Source organism: Parasteatoda tepidariorum, chromosome 5 (genome assembly GCF_982258835.1).
Source record: "Parasteatoda tepidariorum strain Cologne lab strain chromosome 5, Ptep-v5.0, whole genome shotgun sequence".
Classification (NCBI taxonomy): domain Eukaryota; kingdom Metazoa; phylum Arthropoda; class Arachnida; order Araneae; family Theridiidae; genus Parasteatoda; species Parasteatoda tepidariorum.
In genome coordinates, this window is record NC_141759.1 from 118,259,242 (window position 1) to 118,272,237 (window position 12,996).

General features: G+C 26.8%; 2 protein-coding genes across 14 annotated transcripts in view; one reads left to right on the forward strand and one right to left on the reverse strand.

Annotated features, from left to right (window-relative positions):
* Window positions 1-12,996, reverse strand: part of LOC147810084 (uncharacterized) — a 391,466-nt gene that overhangs the window by 92,044 nt on the left and 286,426 nt on the right.
* Window positions 1-12,996, forward strand: part of LOC147810087 (calcium-dependent secretion activator-like) — a 66,067-nt gene that overhangs the window by 19,591 nt on the left and 33,480 nt on the right. For 13 of the 14 annotated variants that reach the window (XR_015434177.1, XR_015434178.1, XR_015434181.1 and 10 more), the window contains 2 exons: window positions 1,799-1,862; window positions 12,277-12,340. Coding sequence is in view for 9 of the 14 variants with exons in the window: in XM_087164957.1 (XP_087021083.1) it covers window positions 1,799-1,862; window positions 12,277-12,324 (112 nt within the window). In the remaining 5 variants the exon portion in view is untranslated. Of the gene's footprint in view, window positions 1-1,392; window positions 1,412-1,798; window positions 1,863-12,276; window positions 12,341-12,996 lie in introns of those variants that run through there. The other variant, XR_015434179.1, reaches the window with a different exon arrangement.

Genomic DNA, 12,996 nt, shown 5'->3' on the forward strand with positions numbered 1-12,996 from the left:
AATGTTTCAGTTGTTTAAGTTAGTAGTAGAAAACAATTATGGTGTAACTTACAGTAAGGCAATTTTTTTATAAAAAGTTTAACTTAGTTTATTTGAAAAGTGGGTCAACTAATTAAACTTCTTTTTGCAACTAAGTTTTATTGTGCTTATTTATTAAATATTGAGAACAGATTTAGAAATAGGAGGTAAAAATAGAAAATCACCTCAAAAAAGATAAATAATGTACATTCATATTAGTATAATTTTCAATTTAATTTAAAATTTGCATTATCATTCAATATTTAACATAAAAATAAAGAACATTCTTTATTATAAAAATTAATTTTAACATTTGGATGGTTTAACATAACATTAACATTTGGATGGTTTGTTCAGTGTCTAATGTCAAAACATATCTAAATTATTTTAAAAAGCTTAAATTGTATGAAGCAGTGAGACATAAATGCATAAATTACATGTAAAAAAGATCTAAATCTCTTTTTTTTAATTCAAACTGTGTTCTTGTTTTAGTAATTTCTAATAATCAGGTTTTTTTATACATCATTTACTTTATATGAGTGATGCTTGATAAAAATTTATAAGAAACAATTTTTTTTTAATTTAATTTTAATTGAAATGTAAGAAGCAAGTTAAAACCATTTTTTAAATAAGCTTCATAGCTTGTTATAAAGATTGTATCAATGCTAAGAGCAAGTATATGTATATTATAAATAATTTAGCATACTAATTTCATTATAATATACATGTGCTTTACAGAAATAATATTCTAAAAAAGTAAAAGTTATTTTCTAGCTAAGGCCAGACGGCATTGGAACTGTGACTGCTAAAGAGAAAGATATTTTTGCCAATATTGAGGAGCATTTAAGAATACTTCTGGAAAACCAAATTACTCATTTTGGATAATTATACTATTCTTTTCTTTATAATTTAGACTAAATTAGCTTATTATTCAAAATCCACTTGCTAATTTGTTTTCTTAAGTTTTGGTTATCCTCTTAGAGGTTGTCTCTTTTTTTGCTCTAGACTTAGTTAATAGCAAACTTGTTTGTTGTTTAAAGTATTGTTTAAATCTTTTTATTTCATAATTTAGTGTGTGTAAGAGGGGTGATTGTATTCAGGGGATATCCCGGATTTTCGGTACTATCTTTAAGGATCTTAAAATTAGGAGCAGGGTATGTAATTTTTCTGGGAATATCACATAATTCCGCCTTTCTCAATACAATTGGCTCTCTAACTTTCACTAATCAAAAACTTATAATCAGACAAAATTTTCACAGTCTTTTGGTTTAGAGGATTTTCGCCATTTTGAATATAACTGCCCTGGAAATTTTAGAGGTCCAACATTGAGATTCTTGCAAGAACTAAGATTTTTCGTTAGTTAGCATTAAGATGTGATATTCATCATTGATAGGTAATTATAAATCTTATTTTTAAAGAAAATTATGTTAAATGTGGAACATGCTGGGTATATAAAATGCTATCTCAATAGCGATTTTTTGCACATAAAATTGTCATTGTTTTTCACATTGGATAGAAGATATGCTTGTTGATCTTCTAATAGAGTGCTTTGAGAAAAATATTAGTTTTCATATTTTGCCTTGTTATTTTCTGAAACTGATTAAAAAAAAAAGGAAATTCTTAACATAGTAGAGCATCTTCCAATGGTTTTACCGACTTTGAATTATGATGTAAATATAGTTATGTACCATTCATTTGTCTTTTGAATCAAAATACATTTTGCTATATAACATATGTTTTTCTATCTTTTGGCCAATTAACTTTTTTTCTTCCTGTTTAGGTTTTGCTTCCCTTTTGGTCGACCAGAAGGTGTGATTAAAGCTACACTTTCTTTGTTGGAGAGGGTATGTTAATTTTTTTTAATTCTTATATAGTATTCTTATCTTAATTTGAAATATATATATTACTTATATATACATATTTCTCGGAAAATGCTTATATTGAAAATGAAAGCAAAACCTACTTTTGTTGCTTTAAAAATAGATTTCACTTTTTTTTCTTATCGAAAAATAGAATGTTTTGCTTATAAAAATTGAACATCAAAACTTCAATGGCACTATTTGTAGATTTACTTCTTTTTCTTCACTGGCCCTGGGTGGGCCCTGGTCTTCTCCAAGCATCTCTTTTGATGATTGTTTTCCAGATTTTTGCCTTAAAAGTACTTATGCATCTCATCGGTAATCTGTCTTAAAATAGAGTACTTTTGGAGTTAGCCAGAAATTCTTTTTTAAAGCACCAATCTTTTTTCGTGCTGGTCTGGCAACCTGCTTATTTAAATCTCTAATATTTGGAAAATTTTACTGCATGTTGCTATAGATCTTGTTTTCTATCAGGCTGTCTATAGATCTTATAAAGTTATAGATTATATTTATATAGATATATATCTGTTTTAAAGTTATAGATATATAACTTTAGGTGGAGAAACTGTTGTAAGTTTCTCCATCACTATGTATTCGTTACGTAATTTCAGAACATGTAAAAAATGTCAGTTTGGCAAAAATGCCTTGCTTTCAAGTTATTATATTTCATAAAAATTTTATTTTTAAAAAAAACAAATCCTGCTTTAGTTCACTATGATTGGAAAAACATTTTGCAAAGGCTTCAACTTTTATAAGCTATGTATGATGTAATATTAAATTCAATACTTAAACCACTTTGAACAACAAAACAAAGAAAGTCACCTGATAAATAAATTTTATGTTCTGAAAAAGGTTTCCTTAACTGCTTTTCAAGGACATTTTTTTTAATAATCTTATGCCTTCCTTACTCTTACTTTTTATGATTCTAAGTTATATATAGGCAATTTAGTTACGTTGGGCTTAGTATATTTTTTTGAATATTTATATCAGCTACATAATTCATCAAAAAGTAAGCTAAATCTCTAAATGTAAGCGATATAATTGCTTGATTCTCTTTGATCATCCTTTGTTGCATTATGCATTAAATTTAGGACTGCTTAAATTTTTTTGTCCTTCTTACTCCTATCAATCCTAGTTGCGTTTAAAATCATTCAAAATTAACCTCTCCTTGGAAGATATTTCCATAATTGCTAAAAATAATTGTTTAAAATATGTATTTGAGATCGCACTTTAAATTTGTTGGAAAAGTATTTCCTGTTGCGAGAGAGGAAAAGTACTTACTTTCATTCAATTTGTTTTATCACTGAAGTATTATGCAGCATTAAAAAAGCTTAATTTCTGACTTTGTTTCCAGGGCAAAAAAAAGAAACTAGTGTCCTACACGGTCCTTAAAAGTGCTTTTAAACTGCTTACCTTTATTTTGAAAAATAAAGACCCTTAAAAGTACTTAATTTTGGTGCAAGGTTTCAAAAAGTCCTTAATTTTTCACCATCACTATACTTGATAGGAACAATTTTTCAATTCAATTTTTAAAACAAAGAGTCGTTCTTTTATCAACTAGAATTAGACCATGCACGGAGGGTAGAACATTTTAGAAAGACAAGAACAGATGTGTATGAGGGAGCAACTGGCAAGGAGAACTTCTCCTTTCTTTTATATATTGGTCCATTAGTATATGCATTAATATATGTAGATTTATAGATGGCTCTTTTTAATTCAGATCTTACTATTCACGAATAATATAAAAAAAGGAAGAAAAAACTTGTCCTCTTTTTCCCCCCAGTTAGATTGAATTTCAGCACCTTATTTGCAATTTTAATGTTGTATGATTATAACCTCAATTTTCCTCCTTAACTCTTTCATTCCGGTAGGGTCTGAGATTTTGAGTTCCCCTGTTACGGCAGTTTTCAGAAGGAAGGTATTTCACTTGAACTCGACCACGGTTCCCACCCAGTGAGATAAGTAAAAGGGGTGTAAATGATTCTCCTTTCTCTTCATTGAAACTCAGTCAAGTGGGGGGAAAATGCATGCAGCAACAAATTGTTGGATAAGTTTAAAACACCCCATTTACCAAAACGTTAGTTCAGCACTTTTTTGGCGACGAATAACTAGAAATGTAAAAGTTTCCTTCCTTCTTTTTTTGTTTTCTTTTTACATCTTTTCTATTGTTTTTTTTTTACTCGATTTTTCTACAAAATCATGAAATGTAAAAAGTTTAGATAAAAATTGCTCTTCAATAAATTTTTTATTACATTGCATTATTTCAAATAATTCTTGAATAATTAATTTAGCATTAGATAATATGTATACCATACCTCACAAATTTCTCTGTTTTACCACTTCCGACATCGAATCTCGAGACTTCTTTACTCAAATTTTATTTAACTTAAAAATAATTTGAATAATCTATTATTTTTTATTAAATGGAGATTTTTTATTAAATAGTTTTTTAACAGTATACTGCATTAAATTTTTCAGAATCTTAAAGATTAAGATTGAGCAAAATTTTATAATTTAAAGATTAATATTTTGCAGAATCGGAACGATTTAGTTATCTTAGTTTTATAAATGACGATACCCATGGCTCGAAATGATCAGTTGAACAGTCCCTAAAAAATACTAGATTTTATTTTTTAACCGTTTGACGAAGATGAGACACCGGTGTTCCTTTTATATATACTTTTTCTTGCACTCAAATTACCATCTATAACTTATTTCAGTACTTTTTAATTCTAAAAAACAGTATGATAGTTTCTAAAAAACTCTGTTAGATTATCAGAATTATATTTATACTAAAATATGAAATATGAATATAATAATTTGAACAAAAATTTTATTTTCATACATGTAAAAAAGTTATCCGAAATTGATTTTCAAAATTAAAGAAATTGTAAAAATTGAAAATTAAAGAAAATTGTTTCTTTTAGATCAAAATAAGTGTGTGTGAAAATAAAGGCAAACTTTAAAAAAATATATATATAATGTTTGGAAGTGATCTGTGTTTGGAAGATTTTATCTAACTCAGAAAGAGATACGGGTGTTTCATGCTCTATTTCATAACCATAAATTATTAAAATGCTAAATATAATATTTTTCACTTATTTTCAACCAAATTGTCTTAGTGTAAACACATTTTATACTATTTGAGTAATACTTTTTGATCCCCATAATTAGATTCAGAGAGAGTAATAGAAAGGCATAATAGTTAAAGGTATAAGTTTCAATCTTTCTCTTTACTGATCTATGAAGGCCATATATTCCAAATTATCTTTTCCTTTCTGACAACAATATTTTGAAAAATATTTATTTTCATTCTGAGGAATCACCTGTGTATTGAATTTTTCATAGAAATCAATAGTTATATGAAATAATATGCATATTCTAAGTGGACCTCTTAAGACAAAAATATTATTTCTTTTCATTAAATAGAATCATCACTCAAAATTATTAAATTTTGAGTGATAATATTTAGCGCAGCATTTTATTGCAGAGCACATCTTATATTGTTCAATAAATTAGTAATAAAACTGAATGATATCAAGACCTGCGTTTTCATCTTTAAGAACTAAGCCTTTACATAACGTGCTCGCTATCTTGTAGGCAAGAACATTCGGATAGTGTCATCGGCTTCATTAACTTTAAATTAAATTATAACAAAAACTATTCCCGCATCTGGTGGCCACAAGTTATCACATTTTATTTGTGTGTATTATTATAGATATATGGTTAGTTTATGATTGAAGAATCAGAAAGATGGATTAGTCTGTTTAGTATCTTTTTCTTTTCAGTGAAAAGAAATCTGTGAAAAAATAGAATACTATCATCTTAGCTAATTTGTATATAATTATCAGACATAATTTACTTTTAACGGTATAAGTGTAATAAGCAATTTGTTGACATTAATATTTGATAATGGAGAATTTCAAAGTTGTTAGAATTCCTTAAATTCATTTTTTAATGAAAATAAAAGAATTTTCTTTTGTAGTTTGAAAGTATATTATTTTGTCTAAGTTTTAAAATACAAGTCTAGTTACAGATTCTTTTTTTTTCTCCCAATAACCACTTTTGACGTTGAATCGGAATTTGTTTGCGTAAACGTTCAACAATAAATTAAAGAATGTGGTTAGTTCTTCATGGTTAAATGAAGCCCAACTGTTATTTTTCTAAGAAAATGTTTCTTGCTGGTTGCAATCCTTTTCAGCAAAAATGGCCAAAGTAAAATAAATTTTAGCTTTTACTATTTTATGTCAAGAAGTGTTTTGTATAGTATATTATTATATTCTCATCACGCAGCAGGTATTCGTCTTACACGCCTCAACACAGTACCCTTTCCAACCGGCTCAATCATTCACAACACACATCGGGAATTCTTTCCCTTTTGTATAGCGATTGACACCACTATATTCTTCGATCAAGGTGTGCTGGCCTCCTTCTCCGACAAAAAATAAATAAATGAAGCGGAAACTGTATGTGAATCCTTCTTGCTTGTATATTTTTAGAAACATTTCGCCCTAGATAATTTTTAAAAAAAATAATTGCTGTCGTAATTTTACAAATGTTATTAATTTATCTATTTAATTATCTTTTTCTTATTTATTTCTTACGTTAGAATGCTTTAATAAGTCACATAGGTGCTAAGCATTGTTTATTGTTGCAAAAACAAAAGTTTATATAAAAAAGAACTAAAGTAATTCAGTTGTTTTTAAATTTTCTCTATAGAAAAAAAGTATAAACGATGAAGAAATTAATACAATTAAAGATACTATCTGATTAATTTTAATATTTTGGAAGGCTTTTTCTAAATTTTAAAAGTATTTTTTATTACACTCAGTTTTTTAAAAAATTAAATAAATGAATAAAGTAAACAGCACATTGGAGCAGGAAGCGGGAAGGTGATAATATCCATTCCGTTATATTAACATTTTAAATAAAACCTGTTGATACTTGAGTTTTTTTAAAAGTAAAATGTTTCATTTATGTTCTTTTTTTCAATATTAACGTGAATAATTTTAATAAATAGAAATAGTAGTATGTTGCATGGTTAATAGCATTAAAATAACTTAAATCTTGAAAGAAAATAATAATAATAAATAAACACACTGAATAATTTTTTTTAAAATTTAATTAATGAGGTAAAAACATTTCTAATTTCTTAAAACAAAATAAGAAGAGATACATGCAATGTCAGAAAAATCAGTGCAAGATTAAATTTGCTACAACCGCAAAGAAACATCAAGTTAAGCCATATTTTCTATTCAACTCTAGCCAAAGTATTGTGCGATTCAAAATTTGATTGACGCAAAATGAAATTCATTTATACGTTGCAAAAAAAAATTACAAATTTTTTATAGAAATATATCACTTTTTAGTCTTAGACTTACTTTGAATAATTATTGCTAAATTATTTGAAACGTGTACCATTGTTTTTTTTCGCAATAAAATTTAAAGCATAATATTTACTTCACTGATAATTTGAATATAAATTATTATATTATACTCGATATGATTGTTTTAATGCAGACATGTTTGTATATAATAATATTTTTTTTTTTTATATTTTGCTATATTGGAGACAATAGTTACAGACAGAAATCATACGTTTTGGGGCGAAAAAAAAAAAAGGCACAAATCGTTAGTCTAGAAAACTTCTAGAAGTTTTTATTTTATACTTTGGTTGATTCCAGGCGAAAATCGTTTAATATTTGAACGCGTAGTTAGTGATTCTAATCAATGACATAGCAAGGTTTTTGATTTTCATTCACAGATAAGTAGCGTCTTAGGTACAAATTGTGGATTTTTATTAGATAGCTCAGTTCTTGTAAGTATTGCGGCAAAACTTTTCGTGAACATTGCATACAAATTCAAGAAAATTCAGTTGGGAGCAAAAAATAATACACTGAACTCAGCAACCACCAAAAAATAAAATTATTGGTAGAACAAACTGGAGGATATTTGGGGAAATGATAAAGCGTCTATTGGTGATGAAGGAAAATGCCCAAATATCATTTTAATTACTCACAAAAGGTAGATAAGGACAGAATAAGATAGATAGAGGAAGCTACGAATAAGAAAGGGATGAAAAGGTTTCTTTCCTAGTTTTTCAGGAATACGAACTTATAGAATGCATGGTGTCATAAAATTATCCCCGCTCGTTCTTCCAAGCTAACAGTAAATACTTTTATACGTCGTCTAGAACAATCAAACTTTCAAAATATTTTTGAAATAGAAACGATTTTTTAGAAATTTTATCCATTCCTCATATAAGAAGAAAAATTATTGCACTTTCTCCTAAATTAGAACACATAGAAAAACGGCAGACCACATTCATTCATAACGAAAATTACTAGACTTAGTCCCCCTCGTTTCCTCCCTCGTGAAACAGTTGATTTTTATTTATTTTTTAATTTAAGCATTACAAAGAGGTTATTCAAAAGAAAATAAAAGGATAATTATGACTGACTAGGACTAAAGTCTTTTTCAAATTGTATTCAAATGATTAATTTATTGACAAAATTTGAAATTTATTAAAATTGCTAAAATCGAAACAGAACAAAAAACTTAGGTAACTGTTTCCAATTGCGTTATTAGAAAAAAAAGAAAATTTAAAAAGGAGAAAAAAAAGCTGAAAAGACAGCAAAACAACTATTGTTTTCTTTTTAAGAATTTTCTTTAAGAAAAAAAAAGAAGATTTGATTACATAAAATATGATAGAGTTTTCTTATGTCTGTCTTATGTCATCAGATTTCGAATAAATTGTTTTGAATTAATTTCAATTGAATGGTACCATTGAAATAAATTTATTTTATGAATATGCTTACATTTATTTAATGGTTGATTTTGTGAAATGATTTAAAATTTAAATATCACTATACAATATAATTTCTTATATCATTGAAATCTTTAAAATTTTAAATTATAATTTCTGCGCAATTAGATTTTTTTGAACAAGTATTTTAAATTCCTTAAAAGTTCTGTTTTCAAAATCTTTATTAAATATTCTAAATATTGTTAAATCTGTTTTAAGATTGGCTGCCAGCAAAAAAAAAAAAAAAAAAATGCCCACAATATTTAAAATCTTTTAATTTTTAAGTATTAGTTTTTAGACATTAAATTTCATTATTTCTAATAAAAATCACATTTCTTATTTTGAAAAAAAAAATTTAAGAAGAGAGAAAAATAACTAAGTAGAGGAAGTTTATTTCTTATAATTTTCTGTTTCTACTTTGCATTAGTAACAATATATGTCTCTGCTTAATTATTTACTTACTTAATTATATTTTTTTTTATGTGTGGATGAAATTTTTTTCTATTTTTTTCCTTAAATCTATGGGAAACACCCTAAACTAGGGTACGTAGTCGATCAGAGAAGGTATATATGAAATTGAAAATGCATGAAAAATTTGCACTTAATAAATTGAAGTATATATTATTTTCCCCTAATTAAAACAATTAAAATTTAATTAACTCATGTTATTGTTTAAAGAGAGAGAGACTAACAGTTGAATTATTAGACATTATTTACTAAAAGAAACTAATTAAATACAATAGAAAAAGTGTAATAGAAAAAAGACTAGATATCTTTAATTTTATCACCATAGAAAAACCAACAGTACTTAGTTAATATTATATTTATAAATCTGATGAAAATTGCACGACCTTTTGGTGTGACAATGTTTGAATATGAATTTCTCTAACTTTTTTCCCTCCAATATCAGTTTTATCTATATCTTTTTCTTAAGGTGTTCCGTGTTTTTTCCTTATTTTTTACGATGATCGCTAATCTCTCTCTCCCAGAAAAAAAAAATATAGTATAATTTTTTCTTGAATTTAAAAAAAAAAACAACAGAAAATGAACTGGTTGAATTTTGTGTATTTTTCTTTGGTGACGTTTACTGTGTGCAATACCTTACAATGCCTTTCCGCAGCTATTGTAATTCCACGAGTAACAATGAAGAAGGAATAGACAAGTATTGAAAGAATTTCTGCCTCTGGTAACTGTGGGTTAGTAGGATAGTTTAGATGCCCTGTGGTGAAGAGGAGTCAAAAAGCTTTGTGAAATTTCTCTATGTAAAGCAAATAGTGGACAACCGTATTGTGTAAATCATTACTCAGAATACTTACAAACGTTAGTCTTTCCCTTGCCGCAAAAAAAAAAAAAGAGAAGAAATATTCCTAAGGGAGTACTACCACAGTAATGTAAATTTGAAATAGAACACTGAATGATTTTTATGAAAAAAAAAATGATTACGCATAATTAAGAAAAAGAAAAAAAAAGAAAATATTTATTATTTAAAGTTAGTAAAATATTAACACTAATCATTAGCATTTTGAATAACATTAAAACGAATTGATATCAATGAGGTTGAGAATCAATGAGAAATTAAAGTAGTATTTTGATCGATAAAAACTTGATTTTTGTATGACAAATGAAAGGCTTTCAAACATTTTCGAAAATTTGTTAGGTCGTCTATTTCTAAACATTTTCTGAACAAAAATAAACGAAAAAGATATTGAAAAAAGTAGAAATACTGAAAATTCTTTAGAATAAATTCGTATCTTGAATACATTCGTACATTGAAATAAATTTGTAGACATTAATGTATTGTATTTTCAATATTTTTATGCACCATAAAATATTAAAAGATAATGTCTAAGTTTCTTTATTCTCGATCAATATCGAGTAACATAACGACGCATATCATAATGAAAAATATAAGTTTTAATGTTGTTATACATTTTTAAATTTAAAAAAGTAACTAAAACAAGAAATCAGTCCTTTTTCAATTTCAATCCTTTTTTTTTTCATTTATCGATTTATGCGGCGTATTATTATTTAACAATAAAGCATTGATCTTTATCATTCGAAGACTATTCGAAAGTTTTATGTAAGTGTTCCTGAGGTTTCCTTGTGTACCTGCTCAAAAGCACATTAATTCGTATATGTACGTATAAAACACTACATTTCCTCTGTGTACTAGATATATTGTTTTGAAAAAAAATTCCGCGAAAAACTATGTAATTAAAATTTGATTCCACTTTTTAATAAGAAAAATTAAGTATAAGGTAATTGCTCAAGCATCATAACCTCCAAAGACTTGAGAATAAGAATTGTATTAGGTAATTAAGTTGAAATATCAAACAAATTTCTGTATGCGCTAATTACAAAATGCTTTTTTTTTCTATTACAAAAGTGTTTTTTTTTCCTTCTTTCTTTTATTTATTCATTTTTATTTATTCATTTTTTTTAACCACGGATGTATTTTAACAAGTGTAAAATAAATGTTGATCAATGTTTGACAGAATTAATTGAACAACTTTCTTATTCCTATGAATAGCGAATATTTAATGTGGTTAGAGTGAAGTACAGTTTCGTCAGTTTAGGCTATTTTGTCAGTAAACTCGACATGGAAATCCAATATGGCAACAGTTTATTTTACGTTTCAGTTAAAAGAAAAAATTTTAAATTCATATATACTTATATTTAGCACGATTTTAACAAGTCAAATTGCCACAAATGAACATAGCCGTTGATTAAATGGTTCTTTTTTTTTTTTTTTTTGCTTCAAAAATAAAATTTCATAATGTGATATGAAAAAAATTATAATTTCGTTTTGAAATTTATAGTGTTAATGCAAAGAAAAATTATTAAACCAAAGAAATTAATATATGTTCCATAATTATTCGAAGTTTGCTTAACGGTTGCACTATGACATACTCTTGTGGCTAAGAGAAGAGAATTATTAAAGTATAGCAGCTCTTAGGAATTCCCGCGAAGAATAAAAAAACGCTATGTTTTAGTTATAATTGTAATTTGACACAATTATAAATTCTTATTGATTAAATAATTGTAAATACTTTAACATCAATTCTGAAAAACATTTATTTATTTATTTATTTTTTATAAAAAAGGGCTGTGAAGCATTTCGTTATAGCACAGGATACGTCCATTTGTTGATTTAAAACAGTGTCTTTCCGTGAAGTTTGCATTAGAAGATAAAATTTGGTGTTTGGCGCTTTCTCTAAGAGCCATGCCTGCAATTTTTAAAGTTAAGAATAGCAACCTTAGGAGAAAACTTTTCAACAATGCATAGGGAGGGAACTAATTGATGTTAACTGACAATCCTATTTTCTCCCCTCCCCCAATGAACCCCAACAACCGCGAAGCTACCTTCCCCACCTTATATACCTGGAGAGTCACGAAACAACACCTATCCGGAGTTTGCATGTAGATGTTTTTTCGTGACGCTTCGGAAATAAGGGGTTAATGTGTGACAGACTCAGAAAATGAGAAATAGAGGAATGATATTTCACTGGACAATGGACTATATTAATAATTTTTTTAGCCCTAACATATTTAAGACTTTAATTGTGTTTAATTTCTCTTATCTTTATTTTTTAGTGCTGGTATTCTCTTAAGTTATCCTGGAAAACGCAAGATTCCTCTTGAATATGTCATTGTTAAGGTAAAGTTATTTCATACAATAGCTTTAATTAATGTATTTGAGATAAAGAATCCTAAGAAGCGGTTGCGGAAATATTTATTTGATAATGTAAAAATTTTAGTTTTTCTCATTCATGTCTTGTGAGTCTTTAGAATTTGTGCATATATTTCAGTGCTTGATACATGACGACTTTTTCTCTCTTTATAATTTGGAAAGTAAAATAAAGTTCTAACATTTTTAAGTAATATTGCTGTGCTTAAAGGTTTTTTTTTTTTAATAAAAAATTTGCTTTGGTTTATACATTTTAAATATCTGTTAGAATAGGGGTGCACAACCTTTTTAAGTGAAGGGCCACTTGCACAGCAGGTTGGCTAACGAAGGGCCGCACATGTATTAATAACAAATGAAGTAATGTTTATTTAAACATTAGCGTTCTATTTTTTTATCAATAAACTTAGTAATATAAATAACTTAGTAGTGTTCCATTATTAGAATTCATTCAAAACTTAAAAAAAACTTGCTATTTTTATCATATGAACAATAGATTTATCAAAATAAATAAACATTGAAGAAAAGAAATATTTTTTTTATCATATCATGCAATACAAAAACTCATTTTAGAATTAAATTCTAATAAATAAAAAAACTCCAATGCCCACAGAATGAAAGTAGGAAAA